At 37.6% G+C, this 16,973-nt stretch overlaps 1 protein-coding gene across 4 annotated transcripts in view; it reads left to right on the top strand.

The window, feature by feature from the left end:
* The window catches only part of shroom4 (shroom family member 4), a 39,307-nt gene continuing 22,334 nt past the window's right edge, over positions 1–16,973 (top strand). Inside the window, exons 1-2 of one of the 4 annotated variants that reach the window (XM_026267128.1) lie at positions 228–365; positions 5,417–5,531. Coding sequence is in view for 2 of the 4 variants with exons in the window: in XM_026267126.1 (XP_026122911.1) it covers positions 240–365 (126 nt within the window). In the remaining 2 variants the exon portion in view is untranslated. Of the gene's footprint in view, positions 366–5,416; positions 5,532–10,590; positions 10,714–14,473; positions 14,585–16,973 lie in introns of those variants that run through there. The other 3 variants (XM_026267126.1, XM_026267127.1, XM_026267129.1) reach the window with 3 other exon arrangements.

Genomic DNA, 16,973 nt, shown 5'->3' with positions numbered 1-16,973 from the left:
AGCCTGCCCATGGCACGATTTCATTGGTCAGATAGAGCGACGCGCTCTTCTAGTTGGCCGTTCCATCTGTCACTCAAATCCACTCTTCATTTTCAAGCACTTCCTCCGCAAACAGTCCACGGAAAGCCCATCACCGGCCAGCCCACCGCCTGTCCTCTCATGTCTGGAGTGTCCGGTTGTCGTGATGAAGTCTGGTCGTGATTGCATGGCGACCGGACGGAGCTGAAAGCACAGAAGTCATGATGGAGACCGTTGAGCAACTGGTGTCTTTCCAGCACATCCATGTACAACTGAATGGAGGCGCTCCGTGGGGATTCACCCTGAAAGGAGGACTAGAGCACGGCGAGCCGCTCATCATTACTAAAGTAAGACAGGAGTTTACAAAAGTTAGAAACCCTTCCTATATGCTAGTGTGTGTCTTACTGATTATATCCAAACATTTGATTACATTCTGCTGAAAGTTTAAACGCACTGTTTATGCTTGGATGAATTGTAACGGTGCCCTCGTGGATGTTTGGGAACTTTGTAAAAACTTAGTGGTGAGGAAATGGACATGGATATAAACAACAGCAACCTTAAAGCTCTTGCTAAATTACTAGTTTCACAAACTGCAGATCATGAATCTCATGAGATCTGTGAATCATTGACTTTTCAAGATCCATAAAAACCAAAAGAAATGAATGTATAATCAGTGTTTTCATAAGAGACCGATTTCTACAGCACACTTACTGGACACAGCAGAAGTGACCTGGACTTCTGCACAAAGTAGCTAACTTACTCCTTAGCTATTTACTTTCATGAGTTTTGGACAAAGTCATTCCTGCTAACATATCCAAAATCTGTTTACAGCTATCTTAAATAATTTGTGTTTTACACTGAGATTTGTGTAAAATAAGTATTCATGTTATACATTTTGTATGTATTATTTGCATTACTTGTCATTAAATTAAATAAATTGCACTTATATTGCCCATCTTGCTCTCTAGAAACTGCATCTGCATTTAAAAACTGAGTTTATTTTTGTTTTTATTTAGAAATAGGTTGTGGGATTATGAAAATAAGTCTGTAGCAATAATGATCAGTTTTAGAGATGTCTCAGGGCTTCCTCTTGTGCACAACATGACTCTTGCTTGCTGCTTTGTCATCAGCTCATTAACTTCATCTTTAGTGTGTAAAACCAACTGTGATTGTGGTACATTGCAGTAATTTAGATAAAGCCCTTGTATGAGCCCGAGGCGGATAGGAACTTACTCATGTACAATGATTTTTTTTTAAACAGAAATAATTAGTTAACGAGTTCAAATGCACACTTTAAATGCTTCAATTCAAATAACTGAAAAAGCAACTTTATTTTCTCAAATAAATAGTTGTTAATATATATATATATATATATATTTATTTATTTATATTTAATCCACCTACTAACAACCATCTTTTCCAATGAGTGTTTTTTCCTCACTGGGGGTTAAAGTGAATCATGTTTTATCCCCCTCCGCCCCATATCCTCTCCAACGGCATTTGACCAAAAAGTTTTGATTTATTTTTCTTAAATGAAGAAGTTTTGGGGGACAAGACCCCCAGAGATCACATTCCCAGACTCTGCCCCCTCAGTCAGTGGGGAGGAGGGAGTGGAGGTCTTGAGGGGGAGGCTGGTATTTATTTTCTGACAGAGGGAAGAAATTAATTTGATTAGTGCCTTTTCAGCGTGTCTTAGGAGTTTACAGCTGTTTATACTGGTGCTCAACTTCTTGATAACTTGTAATGTGCATTCAGTCTGGTTTGGCTATATAGTCTTTTCTTAGCTCTGCTGTGTTTAATTTAATGTGCTTTAACTTTTGGCACTTTAGCAGTGATATGGTTGCTTTTATCACTTCCAGGCTTTTGACATTTACATGTCACTTGATATTTGTTTCTCAATGTATCGCCAGCAGGATCAAAATGCATTCAAGATGAATATTGCCTTAATGATTCTGAGATAAAACTGAGTTGTTAAAAGACAGATTTAACACTGTTGGGATTTCATTTTGTAATATTGCGCAATATAATTTTAAGTGAAGCACCAGAGATGAGTGAGGTTTTGTAGCTGGCTGGTTAGTTCTCAGTAAGTGTCAACCCCTGGTTTCCTGGGGGTTGAATCATGGCCAATCTGATAACCTCGTATTCACTTGCTGGACTTGTTAAACGCTTAAACTGAAACACATGCTTGGTCCAATGCATAACCCTGCATCTGTGTCTACCTGCTTCTCTCACTTGTGAGGACTTTATTTGGATGTCATCATAAATCTGATATACAGAGGCTCCCTCAGCGTTAGATTTTATTGTTTATCTGTGTTTGCATTAGCCTTCTGGGGCACATGGCTCCAGTTGCTGCTGCTTACACTGATAGTTTTTCCATCTGATTTGGAGGCAGAACACAACCTACATGTTTGTGTGTTCTGCTCTCTGATCCTATCTTCTTTGCACCCTAAGGGCATTATTTTGAACCCCCAGTGGTCTCTGTAGACATTTATCTCAAACAGCAAACATAAGGACCTGGTGCCCAAGGCCAGACACAACACTAACCCCCAGGTGTTCAACATGCTCCTATTAAAATCCCATGATGGGTCATTCTTACCTCAGCCAGCAGCAAGAAGATACAATGGTATCAAGATTTATCAACAACAAACAGTAAGTGGACATATTAGGTATCTTTTGTGGAACCTTCAAGTCTGAAAGTTGGAATTAAAATGGACTCTGATGGAATTAAACATCCTTAATTTTGAGTTGAACTTTTTTTTAGGGGTTTCAAAGCAACTTGTCCAGTGCATGACAAAACACTACCAGACTTGTGAAAATGCATGTAAACATGTTCCCCCCTCCCTTAAAAAACCTCAAAGACTTTTGCATTGAAACGGGCATCGATTGAACATGAAGAACAGGCTGATTTATGTATAAAAACCTCATTGTTGCTGCCCCCTCACCACTTTGTTAATCATCCCTCGTCGCATTCCCTCTTTTTTTTGTTCTTCAGTTAAAGCGGAGATGGAAACATTGTGCATTTCCTTGCGTTTCTCTTTTTCTGCAATGAAGTTTATGTAGACCACATGGCACTCCAGTCATCCCTCTCTTCCCACTCCTAATCGGTCAGTGGAACTTATTCTCAGGCGCTGGAGTTTTTGAGGTGAAAGAAAGAAGATTTTGGACAGAGAGATGGAAATGTTTTACTAGGGCAAAATGTTAATGTTTTAAGTTTGCTGGCAGTTTAAGTTCACAGTGCAGCGGAACACTGACTGCTTGTTTTTTTATAACTGCTTTAGTTCCGGAAGTGTTTTTTTTTTTTTTTTTTCATTTATTCCATTTGGTCTCTCCATAAATTTTAAACCATGCACTAAACCAAACAGTTCTGAGATGAATCACAGAATAACTAACTTTGATTCAAATCCAGGAATTATTTGAAAATTAAAAATTATATTAAATTAGATTTTATGAGGAATGAACTACTCATCCCATGAAACACTGTGACAACAAGTATAATTCTTTTTTTCTTTTTCTTTTTAAATAAAATAATAGTTATTTTATTTAACTGTTGCATCTGCAGATGCATATGATTTTAACAACCTCAAAGATCGTGGTAGGGCTGTCCAGAATTGTTTTTACAATTATTGCTAAAAATCCATTGGTCTATGGAGAAAACTAATTTATTTTTGCTTCCAGAACCCGACTGTTGCACTCCATTCGAAGCCATTTTCCACATCTACTTCCATTTTTATCATCCCGTCATTTAATATGATCTTTGTTTAAAGTAGATTTACTTCCCCAATTCTGTTACTCAGTAACTGCATACTTCTGTTTCTGGATAGCTTCCCAAAGTTAAATCATATCAGTTTTGGACTGCTGTGTGCAGCTCATCGGTTAGAAGAGGTAATGCTTCCTTTTCCCACTGTTATTGCAATTGGATTTAATAGAGTAAATAAATTGTTTCTTTGATTATTTGATAAAAAGCTGTTTATTTTGAACGATGTGTTGATTGTGGTGAAGTCCACAGCTGGTTATGGGTGTGGGAAGGATCTGATATGTGACCGGAATGTGAGCTTGGCTCCCGTTGCCTTTGCCTTGGGCAGCGAGGCTTTGATGGTGGAAGAGATATTGGGGTCTTATTGCCTGAGCCCCTCCACCACAAACACTCAGCAGTGTTTCCACATGGTCTCTTAACAGAGCTGGGAGTGACAGGACTTCTAATCAGTGAGGCATGTGTGTTTGTTCTCTGAGTGAATGCTTAAATGAAATGGGAAAGGTTTTAGTGTATCGGGACTGACCTGGCAATATGATTTTATAATGATATCTTTATCATGCTATGATAATATTGGAATTGTTAATAACTGGAATATTCTTTACTCTTTGAGTTTTGGTTGTAAATGTAAAACTCTAAATGGTGGTTGTAATATTGCTATCATGTGAAAAATCTGAGCGACTTTTTATCTAATTATGCTTTACTACTTGATCATTGATTTTTATGTTATGTTTTGATAGTCTCTTATTTTTATTCTGATCCCCTTTCTTTAAATATAGTCATCTGTACATGTATATACATACAAATATATACAGGTAATGTATAATGTAAAATATACAAAGTAAACTCTATTTTTGAAATATTTGAAAATGTTGTAATATCGGTACTTGGAAATGTACAAATAATGTGAGAGGAGAAGAAGAGAAAAAATATTACAAACAAATAGGGATTCACAATATATTTGTTATTAGACATTTGATGTGGACAGGCTATCAGACATTTTATTTTTATTTTTTTTTATTTAAAGGTCTCATCAATGTTATGTCATTCATATATGAGCTGATATTTGCAGCATAATTGTGTATGCTCATTTCTACTATTTTTGCAATTTTTGCCCTATTTATTTAATTTTTTCAAGCATTATCAGTCATCTTATGGTCACTCAAAATTTGTCTAATCATATTATAACACTATTGAAATGTATTCTTTAATAAATCTCAATGTGAATATACATTTTTAATACTGTTTGTTTGACGTTTAGAATGGTTGCTTTCTTGTAATTAATTTTAATTTTAAGTTGTATAAAATGTTAATATCGGTTGTTGGTTATCGACCCTGATTTTTTTTTTATCTTACCTAAATTTCAATATCAGTGCATCCCTAAAAATGTGATTCTTTGACACAACATTTTCCTACTCAAACCTATTGTTAATCATAAGATTTTGGGGATTGGACTGTTCAAAATTGTAACTGATCGCCGGCCTGCATGGAGATGATTATGTCTTTGCTAATTTGGTATAATTACAAACTTACCGTTTAACCTCAGTCTGATGAAATGCAAGTTTGTGGTCTTCAGAATCTTCTGTGAAGACACATGGTAAATGATAATCAGGGAGTCCGTTTTCAAACTTCATCTGTGTTCTGCAGGAGACCTGACCACATCAAACGCTTCCACCAAAAGCTTGTCGGCCAACCTCGTATCCAACATTTGGGCTCAACCAGCCGTCAAAACCACTCCAAAGTCCTCTTTGATCCCAGGGAGGTGAGTCTGGGGTAGGGGGATCAGTGTGTGTGGAGGAGGTTAGCTGAGGGGACGAGGGCACTTCACACACATTACGCCATTAAAAGACTCACTATAGCCTTATTCATACATGACAGGAAGCTGAGGGATGACAGGTCTTAAATTGAGCCATCATGAGGCCCCTCCTCTCCCCATGTCTGCTATGACAGTGATGGATCAATCCAAGTTAACTTTGGTCCAAAGGTTGCTGACTCGCTGACATCCACCATTGTCTTTTTCGGAATCGAGACCTGCTATATGCTCAATATTTGCAATTGCAGCCATAATGGAGAGCGATGGGGTGATGTAGAGCATGTCAAACTTCCAGACTTGGGAGAATTCGGATTCGAGATTGTACCTCATGATTAGTGCACATGTCTGTTGCTCCAATAACAATCAAGCTCACCAAAGTAATTTATTGCCATGTGCACTGGGAAGTGGTTTGATGTTCCTTTAATTTGCCTAATGCTGAACTTTTGTAAAACAGACAATATTTAGCGGCACTTCAAAAATGGTTTCTCACCTCTTGAGGAAAGAGCCCTTGTTATGAGAGCGCACACACTGCTGTTTCTGGACGTGCATCAAAAGGTGGAGGTTTTCCCAGTGCACCTCTAAAGCATGATTGATCACTTTGGGATGTTTGTGGAAAAGTCCAACAGTGGTGATAAATGTTGTCCTGATTTTTTTCTTTCTGTGTTCCCTGGCAAAGTGAATATATTTAGTTTCTGCTTTATTCTTGTTTGCGTAATTTTATTTGTAGGTTTTGGAAACACTTCTCAAATCTCAGTGATAATTTTTATAATTTGATGTGTTTTATATGATATTTTGAAACTATGACATTTATCTCAGTTACTGAAAATGATTTTTAATAGTTTTAGTTCACAATAACAACTGACATGGTTCGCTCCAAAATTATCAAAAAGCACAGTAAAATCCTATATCCTTTTCATGTAAATTGTTCAGTATTCAAATTTTCAAATTTATATATATATATATATATATATATATATATATATATATATATATATATATATATATATATATATATATATATATATATATATATATATATATATATATATTATATGCATGCATATTCCATTTGCCTCAAATTACACTTACAGTAAAAGCAAGTTGTAATTTGTTCAGCTGGGGCATTTTTAATTTGTTAGTTTTTAATGCATGACCACTGTAATTGTAATAGTGCCGTCAGGATAATGAGGTGATCTTTACAGTGCTGTGCTGTGAATGTTTAACATGTACTTATGTGTTCGGATTAGGTGTTGTTTTGGTCTTATTTCAATGATCAAGCTATGTCCCCCCACATATTTTTTGCTGGTTTAACAATTTGAGAAGAAAGTCCGTGCAAACAGCATTTACCAGTGAAGTCTGTAGAAGGCAAACAAATTGAGGAATGTTATAAATGGTTTCTCCACAGAAAGGCATTTCTTCCTCATGAGTCTCCTTGAAACAAAACACACGTCGTAAATCGCACACTGTCGTGACGGACTAGATGATTTTTGGTGCATTTCTTTCAACTTGAATTTATGTGCACGTCCTCTTAATTATTATTTGTTGGTCTCTACATTTCTATCGTATCTTGTTCTTGTGGTCATGTTCTCCTGTGAATATAGGTCATTGGCTGTTGATTCAGTTGCAGTGGTGACCCATGGCTGTGTGTCACACCTTTAAAAGTCTGGGAGCACAATGGAACTTTAGACTCAGTCATAGCTCAACACACTGAGGTAGTGCTCTCTCATTTTCCCCCAGCCTGAGCATTGAATGAAGCCTTTGTCACCCTCTCACTCATGCTGTCTCACCCACCTTCTCTCTCTCTCTCTCTCTCTCTCTCTCTCTCTCTCTCTCCACCCCCACTCTTCTGTCTCTCCTCATAAATGAAGGAGCTAAAAGCCAGCAGTGATCTTCTCACCCACTCTGACCTTGAATGCATCCAAGTATATCATTTTTCCAGGTTCGCCTGCATTCCCAAGTTCTTAACTCTTACTTGGAGCAGAATCACCCTTCCGGTGGCTCCTATCCGTCACTCCCATCTCCTTGCGGTGTACAGAGGTCTCCCAGCCCGCACCGGTGACCTCAGATACTGAAGGAAAACATTCAGATAAGCACTGTGTTCTTAGCGGGGGAGCTTTGTTGCTGCTTTGCCGTAACGCTGAGGTGTTTTCTTAGCTCCAGATTAACCAGGTTTGTGTGTGTGTCGGGACAGATAAAGGCGACTTCAGTGGGGATAATACATCTGTCAGTCAGTTTGGTTGTGTTGTTGAGTGGAGGCTCAAATCCTTGTCCAACAGTAGACAAAGGCCATGCTGCAGAGGAGGGGGTTATGCAGGGCTCACAACCTCATTCTTTTCTCTTTTATGAGCAGCAGAAGACCGCAACACAAGCATGGGTGCTAGAATGCATTCCCCTAACACCAGATTTCAGACAGAGCTTTGAATACAACTGCTCATAGGTCCCTGTTGTGTAGCTCAAATGCCTCCATGAATGAGAAGATCATGTGCAAGTCAAAACTGATCCTCAGCAAAATTGCCTAGAAAATTATCAAATTGTCCTAAAATGTCATAAAATACTGCTTTTAAGTTAATGATATCAAATGAGACATATATGAAATTTGTTTCAGTTACTTTACAAAATATTAATTCAAAATTCCTAAAAGTTATCTGAAAAAATAAAGTTTGATTGGCCTAGCTGTTACTGGTCTTTCACTAGTTTTTACCACATTATGCCCTGTAAAACTTTTTTAATAATTGTAACCCAAAAATTATTTAGGCTAGTTAACATTTGTAGTCAACCAATGACGTGTTTTTACTGTACACACATTTACATGTACACATGCACAATTTTACTGTGAAAAATATATTTATAAAATGTTTTTATAAGTAAAAACTACCTGTACTATAATTTTATGGGGAAATTGTTATATTCAAGACATGACGTAAAGTAGAAAATAGTAAAAAAAAAATATATATATATAAATTTTTGTACTTGCACATTGTACTGTAAAACACAGATTTTTATTTATTCTTTCTTAATATTCTGACTTTGTAAAGCACATCAGACCACAATTGTAAGTGGAAAGTCTTCTGATAACATGAGGAAATGCACCAACAAGGCAAAATCCTTTAAGATTCCAGGAATGAGAGGGGAAGTTTCCTGAAGAGGATTTGGGTGGGAATGGCAGCTGTTAGGCCTCGTCTTGTGGAGGCCACTGGCGGATTCTGGGCACTATGGGGTTTCCAGAGTGACCCTCTGACTCTGCTTTTGATTGTTGTGGAATGAAAGCAAAGCCTGGGATAGCTGTGTGTTTGTGTGTGTATAGTGTATGTGCGTCAGGGTATGTTTGTGGGGTTTTTTAATTAATGTTTTGAATTGCATTCCCCCCTAGATTTTGGCATTTGGTATTAATTTGCAACTTTGAATATGTATTAACACTTGCAGGGGAGCAAATTGCTATGCAGTGAGCCAGTTGGGAACATTATTATGTTTCATGCAAGAAAATACAACTAATGATAAATACAAGGCATGTTTTTAGTTTTCCTGAGGTCTTGAGTTTCCCTTAATGCTACAATAGCTCAGGATATGTGTTTATTCCAGCTAGGGTCTAAATTTCCCTTTGGCTGACTTTTAAAGTGTACTTAAGTAAAACTTTAGTAGGAATATAGACCCTTCTCTGTCCTCCTCAGTGGATTTTTTTTTTTTTGGTGCGTATGCATTTCCACACATACATGTGACTTATTTTCCACTCTTTTTCCTCGCTCCAGTTGCTGTGATGTCTGTTGTTATTTCCGTCCGGATAAGTGTAGAGCAAAAGAGAGCCAAAACCCATGTTCCCCACACTTCCTAGACCTGCCTAAGATGTCTTCGTCTCACACATTCCCCATTATCTTACACCTTTTTTCCATTTTTCCATGACCACATTTCAAGTCGACGCATACTTTCCCGAGGGGTTCAGAGTCTTTTCATTGTTTCAAATAAGCTGTTGTGTTACAGGATATATAGTAAAAAGTATCTGTCATATAAAAACAGGTCAGTCTTGTACTCTGGGGCTGTTTCTGGGTTGCGTACCTCTGGCTGTTTTCTGACTGGGGAAACCATTAAGGCATTGATAAAGCAGCACTTGTTCTAGAGTAGTGTTCTTGGACAACCCTCCACCTCTTAAAGGTCCCACTGGAAAAAGTTGAAGAATTACTGCTGAAAAATGGTGATGTCCAAACATATATTGTAGGTCTTGTGTAAAATGTTATGACAGATTCCTATACAAATGAGTTTATTCAAAGGCTGAACCCTCCCAGATAAGTGTCAGTCAACATGAAATACTTATTCCAATTTTACGGAACGTAATTTCATAAAATACTGCTTGATATGTCCGTTCTGCCCTCTATTATCTCTCTCTCTCTCTCTTTTTAGCTAGTGTACAAGTGTTTCCTATAAAACGGGCAACCTTGTTCCCTATATTACCTATGTTGTAGGGCTGTGCAAAAAATCGAATGCGATTTTCATGCACATCTCATCAGTAAAGACGCTCCTGTTATTAGAAGTATATCTCCAGCACGTGCGTTCAGATCATGGTTGCCAGATTTTCACAACAAATCTGATAAAAAAAATTGCTTTCCGGGGTTAAAATTTTAGTTTTATGGCATGGTTGCCTTGGTAAAATTTGCATTTTAGGGGCTAAATATCACGTTATTGGTATTGCTGTTTCGTCCCGGCAACCCTGATCTGAACACACGTGCTGGAGATAATACTTCTAATTAAAGGAGCGTCTTTACTCATCAGATGTGCATGAAAATCGCATTTTTTTTGCACAGCCCTACTATGTTGCTTTGCTTGTTTTGGGATTGGCAATGCTTGGTAAGAGCCTTCTGGTCTCTAGGCAGCTTAGACTGACCGTTCTTCTGGCCAGCTGTGGCACAATGGCAGGCCATGAGCCAGACTGGCAAAGAGCGACGCCCTGTTATTTATAGAGCGATAGAGGGGGTGACCTCATGCCTCCAGGGCTGATGCTGGGACTGAGAGACAGGGAGCCCATTCTTCACTAATGCAGAGGCCCATGGTCCATATAGACCCTCTACTCACTGCAGATCGGTTTTCACACTCATGCGTGATGAATACAAGAACTGATGTGATCCCTGAAATATTGAATCAGGTAAACCTTTTGCTTTGTTTACGAATGTAATCAGAATTGATGTCTGTCGCATGATGTTTGCATGTATTATGCAAGGTAATATGCTATATTAAACATTGATATGACCAGCAGTGAACGTCTGTATGATAGTGAGAAAATATATCTTTATTATTTTGGAAATAAATGCAATACTTTTGCTAAAGGAAAAAATGAAAGTCAACAAAGTAGAAATTCAACCTTTCTATTTTATAAATGCATATTAATTTTCTTATTGTGAATGATTCATCAATGGATGTTTTGGGGATGTATGTCAGATTTCTCCAGTCATTTTGCATTGCCTATTTCTTACAACAATTTGCCTTCATCCAATCAAAAATCAGTAGATGGAATCAAGTCCCCACCCTAAATCCAATTCTCTTTTTTTTTCATAAAAAGAAGAAATGATCTGTCATTACTTTCAATACATTGCAATTTGAATGCTGAAATTCCTTTTACTTGCTGTTGGACGTGCCTGGTGTAAGATAGATACACCCATTATTTAGAGCTTTGTGGGTTAAGTTTTGACATGGGCATGCAAGTAAGCAACTACCAGAAACAATGCATTAAAACCACTCCAAACACCTTAGCAACTGATTAGCAGTTTTATTTTTTCTATACGCAATTAAAAGTAAATGCATTTAATTAAAACATACATTTTTAAATGTATCCATCAAAAAGCATGTCTAATTAATTGAAATCATTAAACTTATGATATTAAACAGCAATCTATTAAAGGTTTAACAAAAATGACATTTTTAAGGCCTTATGAAATTGTTTTCTACTTTCTGGATTCCATTTTAATCGTTTAATTAAATATTATTAATCAAAAGCATCTTTAATTGATTTTATTTAAAAATGTATTTATTTTTAGAAAAACTCTTAATGTAAATAATTTTTCTGGTAAATTATTTCTTTATAATGTTTTAATAATAATTGTTTTATTAGTAGTAGTACTTACATTACATGTACTAGTACTAGCACCCCTTTAGTTCCAGAACTAAATGTACAGTACTAAAGTACTGGGACGATTTTGCACAAACTATTTCCCAGTACCATTTAAAGGGTTGCATTCGCACCAACAGCACAGGCGCGGGAAGTGGGCAGCCCCTGCTTTTTTCTTTTTTTTATGGGGGGGGAGGGGGGCAATGCTTTAACTGTTGAAAAAAAAATTACATTAAGTGCACATAGGTCGCCTTGTTAGCAGACATCAGCTTCACCCACCAACGTGTGATTTGGCCAGTCAAGATTACGAAAGACGATCGTCAATCATCAGATTCAGTTGCATAGATGATAAAGTACGAGTCATACTCTTTTTGACGCAATCAACATTAGTTTGAATCTGCCTTTCGGCAAACTTTTTTTCTCACTTTTCTAATTGCATAAAAGCATTTTTTTTATTTTTTTTTATTAAACTTAAGGAAATAATCAAAGTTAAAAAATAAAGGATTGGGTAGGGTTTGTGTAGGTCTAGGCCTTTTGTTCCAATTAGGTGGCCTCTTTTTAATAATTAGATTTTTATTAATTTTATAAAAATAATTTAACATTCAATGCTGAGTTGCATATGATTGCCACTATTTGCAACAAGTAATTAGTAGAATATCCTGCTATTTTAAAATATTTAAAAATAAATATTTCTCAGTGTAAACAGGCTCTTTCGCGCGAGCCCTGTAAACACACTAAACATCTTCCCGAGCCCCTGACCAACAGTACTCTGTTTACTGGGAAGTGACGTAAACCGGATGACAGAAATGTCATTTGTATACGCCGTTCAACAACGTTAACAAAGAAGAGTAACGTTAACAACAGGAGAATCGAGGATGCTGTGATCATAGCTGTTTTTTTGTTGTGTCTCACGGGTTTCACAATAATGGATGTGGAATGTCTCATTTTAAAAGAAAGTAAAGGAGAAATACGAATCTCCAACAACTGGCAGTGCTTCATTTGCTACAAGTGCCTGCAGTTCAGCGTCCGTCTATCTATCGCTGTTCATCATATTTGTAAAATAAGTTGACACAATGTTTACAGAATGTTTACATAGTGTTTTAAATCTTGGCAAGTGAGCTTGTTTTCGAACGTGTTTGGCCAATCAGTGTCTACCTACATCTGGGGTTGTACCAGTTGTGCTGGTTAGACCCTGCGGCGGAGTAGGAGCTAATTTGGTTCTCTCAAAATGCAGTCCAGTACTAAAATCGCACCCAGTTCCGGTGGCATGAAAATTCCCAAAAGTGGGTACTTCCACAGTTAGTTCTAGTATTATGAAAAGGTTCCCACGGTCTAAAACGCCCTATTAAGTATTATTTCTGTTACTGTTTCTTCAAGTTAAACCAAACTTTTTAGACGTGCTGCTTTGAAGATCTTTAGGTTACTGTTTGAATGTGATATAATGATAGTTTTACTCAAGCGGTAAAATGACCGAGCAGTTCTAGAGATTATGTTTGTGTTCATTTTGAGCCGTCAGAAGCTGAAAACACAGCGAGCATCAGGAGTCACGCAGAACATACAGGATTCATATATGAATTGTATTATTGCAGTTTAAAATTCATAGACACAAGTCCATGTCGTGTTTAAGTATACTGACCTACTTTTGACGTTTCAATCCAAAATTTCTTCAAATTCTGTGACATTCTGCGTTATTCAGCAAACTCCGTTATTATGACTGGATTCTGAGTTTCGGAAATCATAGGGCCCTAAACTATGAACTCAGAACTAGAGAGGTTTTTCTGGGGTGTTTACCTATTTAATACTGGATAGTATGCAGTGTGGAATTCTGGGTCAGCCCACATGTCCTTTGTGCTGAATTTAGCAATCATATTGTACAGGGAGAGGTGAAGACTAGCTTGCTTCATCAATGCCAGACATAAACAGACACCCCTCCCTCCTCTGGTCTCCGAGCCAGGGAGTGCAAATGCATTTTTCAGTACACTGGCAGCATAACTAGGAATAGCCTCTCAAAGACATTATTGTATTTAAACTATTCCCATAATGGGACTTATAATTTTCAAGTCCTTCTCTTGTAATTTAAGGCGTTTCTCGCCTCCTCTAGCTCAAATTCAGAACGTATTTTATCTAAAAAAGGAGTGACTGGAAAGTTAAATAAACTATTTGCCATAGTCTCTGCCCTTACTACTCATCTCGGGTGCTTTTATAAACACAAAATACTCCGGCAGAAAGTTCCCCTAACATTCACCTCCTCAGCTGTATTTTCCACCAGGTCACGTTTGAAGAATGGGTACGGAAATTCTTATTCTTCGCATGGCATGTAAGGAGTGGTCGCTCCTGAGGGAGATTAAAGGAATGGGGAGACCGAAAGGGATTTGTCACGTAGGACTGTTCAACCTTCCATAAAGGTCCCTTTGTGAACTTTATTTCATGATCACCAGGGAGCAAGTCGGTGCCCATGCCCAAGCCAAACAAGCACTCTTGCACATGCACACACACACAAACACACACGCTCGAGTCTGATGGAAGATAGGTGTGGTTGCAGTTATTTTTATCAAGCCTAGAAGGAGAACATGAGCTCAAGGGAAAGGAAAGAAAGAGTAGGAGAAGGAGACTGCTGGGTGGGCATACAGGAAAGAGGGAGAAAGAAAGCGAGTGATAGAAGTTCAGTGAAGTCCGTGCCGACCAGCTGACACCAACAGGTTCGACAAGTTTGTCTAAATAAACCAACGAGATCTAAAAGTGAACGAACGTTCATGGATGAAGTGCCATTACATCATGGCCCCAGGTATCAGTTAAACAGATTTAGTGGAGGACAGCAGGTGAACGCTTTTTTATCCTTTTATTTATTTTGGTTGCCCGGTCTTCCTCGCAGGGAGTTGTGGAAATTCGGAGTGCTTCGGCAGCTTATGAGGTAAGACGGTGTGCGTGTGAGTTTGTTTTATTGCAAGGGGGCACTTGGGTATGCCTGCCAACTATGCAAATTAGTTCTCTTTTTGCAACAGTGTTACATATCCTGCCATAAAATATACCTGCTATGAGGGTTACCGGGCTTTTCCAGTGGAGTATGTGCAGCAGATTGGATTTTAGGGTGGAAAAAGACTGTTTGTTTTGAGTTTTATGAACTAACGGATGGTCACTCAGGCTACATCACTTCTCTCCTGCACCAATGCACCTGGAGAACATACTGTGCACCAGTTTCATTTAGAATGGCACAGAAGTTTATTGGATTTACTGGACAAGTTCAGGTCTCTGAGATCGAACACATATTCATCCAGTTGAAAACCAAGTGTAAACAGTTACTCAAATAAGTGTTGCATGTACAAACTTCTGTGTTGCATGTACAAACAAACACGTGCATCTTCTCAGAATTGAGACGTGTGGTCCAGTCTGAAGGGCTTTGAGGATGTTGATTATAGTATCCTGTGGAAACGGTCTGTTTGGAGCAGATGGGAAGGAGGGACAGAGCAAGAAAGTGCAATGTCCTCAGCGAGGCTGTAATTGTGACCATACATCTGAATAATCTTTCCATTACATGCAACCAGCTATTTTGCATCTTGAACCAGCAGAATACAGGAGAAAGACTGCAGGCCTGCGGGAACAAGACAGTCATTCAGTCAGCATATCTGAGTGATGTTATTGCAATGAACATTTCATTTCTTCCCTGGAGGTGATTAGAATATGCTAATGTTGAATCGCAAGCTATCCAAAAGACATTTATGAGGTCCTTTCTGGAACCCTTGTTCTGAGTCCTCAAAGATTCTTTCAGGGTGAGTTTACACAATAACGTTTTCAGCCATAAACTGGAAACTTGTTATGCATTTTGCACAAGATATAATCATCACTTTCCTACAGGTACTACTGGCCTGGCATACGTAATACAGCGTTTTTGGATATGTATAAACACTAATAATATTGAAAATGTTGTTGTATATATGTGAAACTTTTTTTTTTAAATGCAAAGGAAAAACATTTTTGTTTTTGAATACATAATTGTTGTGTAAAAATTGCCTCAGTCATGCAGAAATAACTTTTTTAGTTTTTTATTTATCTGTTTGGATCTTCTTCTCTGTTTCCATGTCTCAAAAACATCTCTGGTCTCTTCGAAGTGTTTGCTTTTTCAGGTCACCTAAGTTGACTAGCGAAACAGCTTATGAGCTCTTCAGGTTTCCACAGAATCAGAAAGTCAATTTTTCACAAAGCTCTTCCTTCGTGTTCTGGTTATTAAATATGTTGGCTTATTTGATTCAGCTACTGGGTATTCTCAGGTCTGTTTTTTTTTATCCTGTCTAAATTAATTTCTCAGATTTCTGTGGATTTTCCCCAAGATCAGCACAGAAAATGCAAAAACATTGTGTCTGGACCTGCTTATGAGACAAAATATGAATATTTTGTGAAGTATAAACCCCACCAAGCATTTTATTTTGGCTGCATGAATATTACCTTTATCCCCCTCTGGACACGTTCTGTCTTTGATCTCCTCAAAAAAACCACAATCAAATAGTCCTGCAATGCTCACTGCATACGCACATTCACACACAACACATGTGCATCTGTTTACTCTACAGTGCAGAGCGGCAGTTGGCATTGGATGAGTCTAACAAAATGGTAAAGTGTGAACATGTTTCAGTAAGATTTGGTTTCAATGTTGAAAAACAGGGGCTCACTTGCTGCAAAATGATTGCATGTGTATCCAAACATTATACATTTTTTTTATTATAATTTTTTTTTTCTTACTTTGGAGTATGTTTACTGGTTCTGCTGCAAAATAAATGGAAAAAATTGTCTGATGTTACGTCATTGCATGCTGAACTTTTTATGATTTCTTATTTAGTTTTAAAAATATGCATTTGGCATACACTTTTATCCATGTCTCTGGGAATCAAACCCATTATTTTGGCATTCCAAACATCATTTCTGTTTAAACTATTTTAAATTAAAGATTTCATAATGAACCATTTTGTAATTAGAGGCATTTATGAAAAGACTTAAATTTGAAAGCTTTGTGGCATTAGCTGTGCTTTTATGGTAGGATTTGTTTATAGAGAAATGGTCTCAATGTAAGACCTAAAAATGAATATGATAGTCAGTAATGCATGTGTCTGCCAAACATGAAAGGTGTGCGTTTATGTAGGAAGCTCAGATTTATATGTGCGTGACTGAATGAAAGTGTGATTGTGTATGTTTTGACTAGGCTAATATTTTGTGTATGGGAATAACGTGGCTCTGGAGCTGATCTTTGACCCTTTGTCCTATTTAATGTAGGAGGGTCCCTGATGGAATAACTTGGTATTGTGTGTCCG

This window comes from Carassius auratus, chromosome 7, assembly GCF_003368295.1.
Source record: "Carassius auratus strain Wakin chromosome 7, ASM336829v1, whole genome shotgun sequence".
Classification (NCBI taxonomy): Eukaryota; Metazoa; Chordata; class Actinopteri; order Cypriniformes; family Cyprinidae; genus Carassius; species Carassius auratus.
Note: the sequence above shows the minus strand (reverse complement) of the source record. Positions and strands in the feature narration are given on the sequence as shown.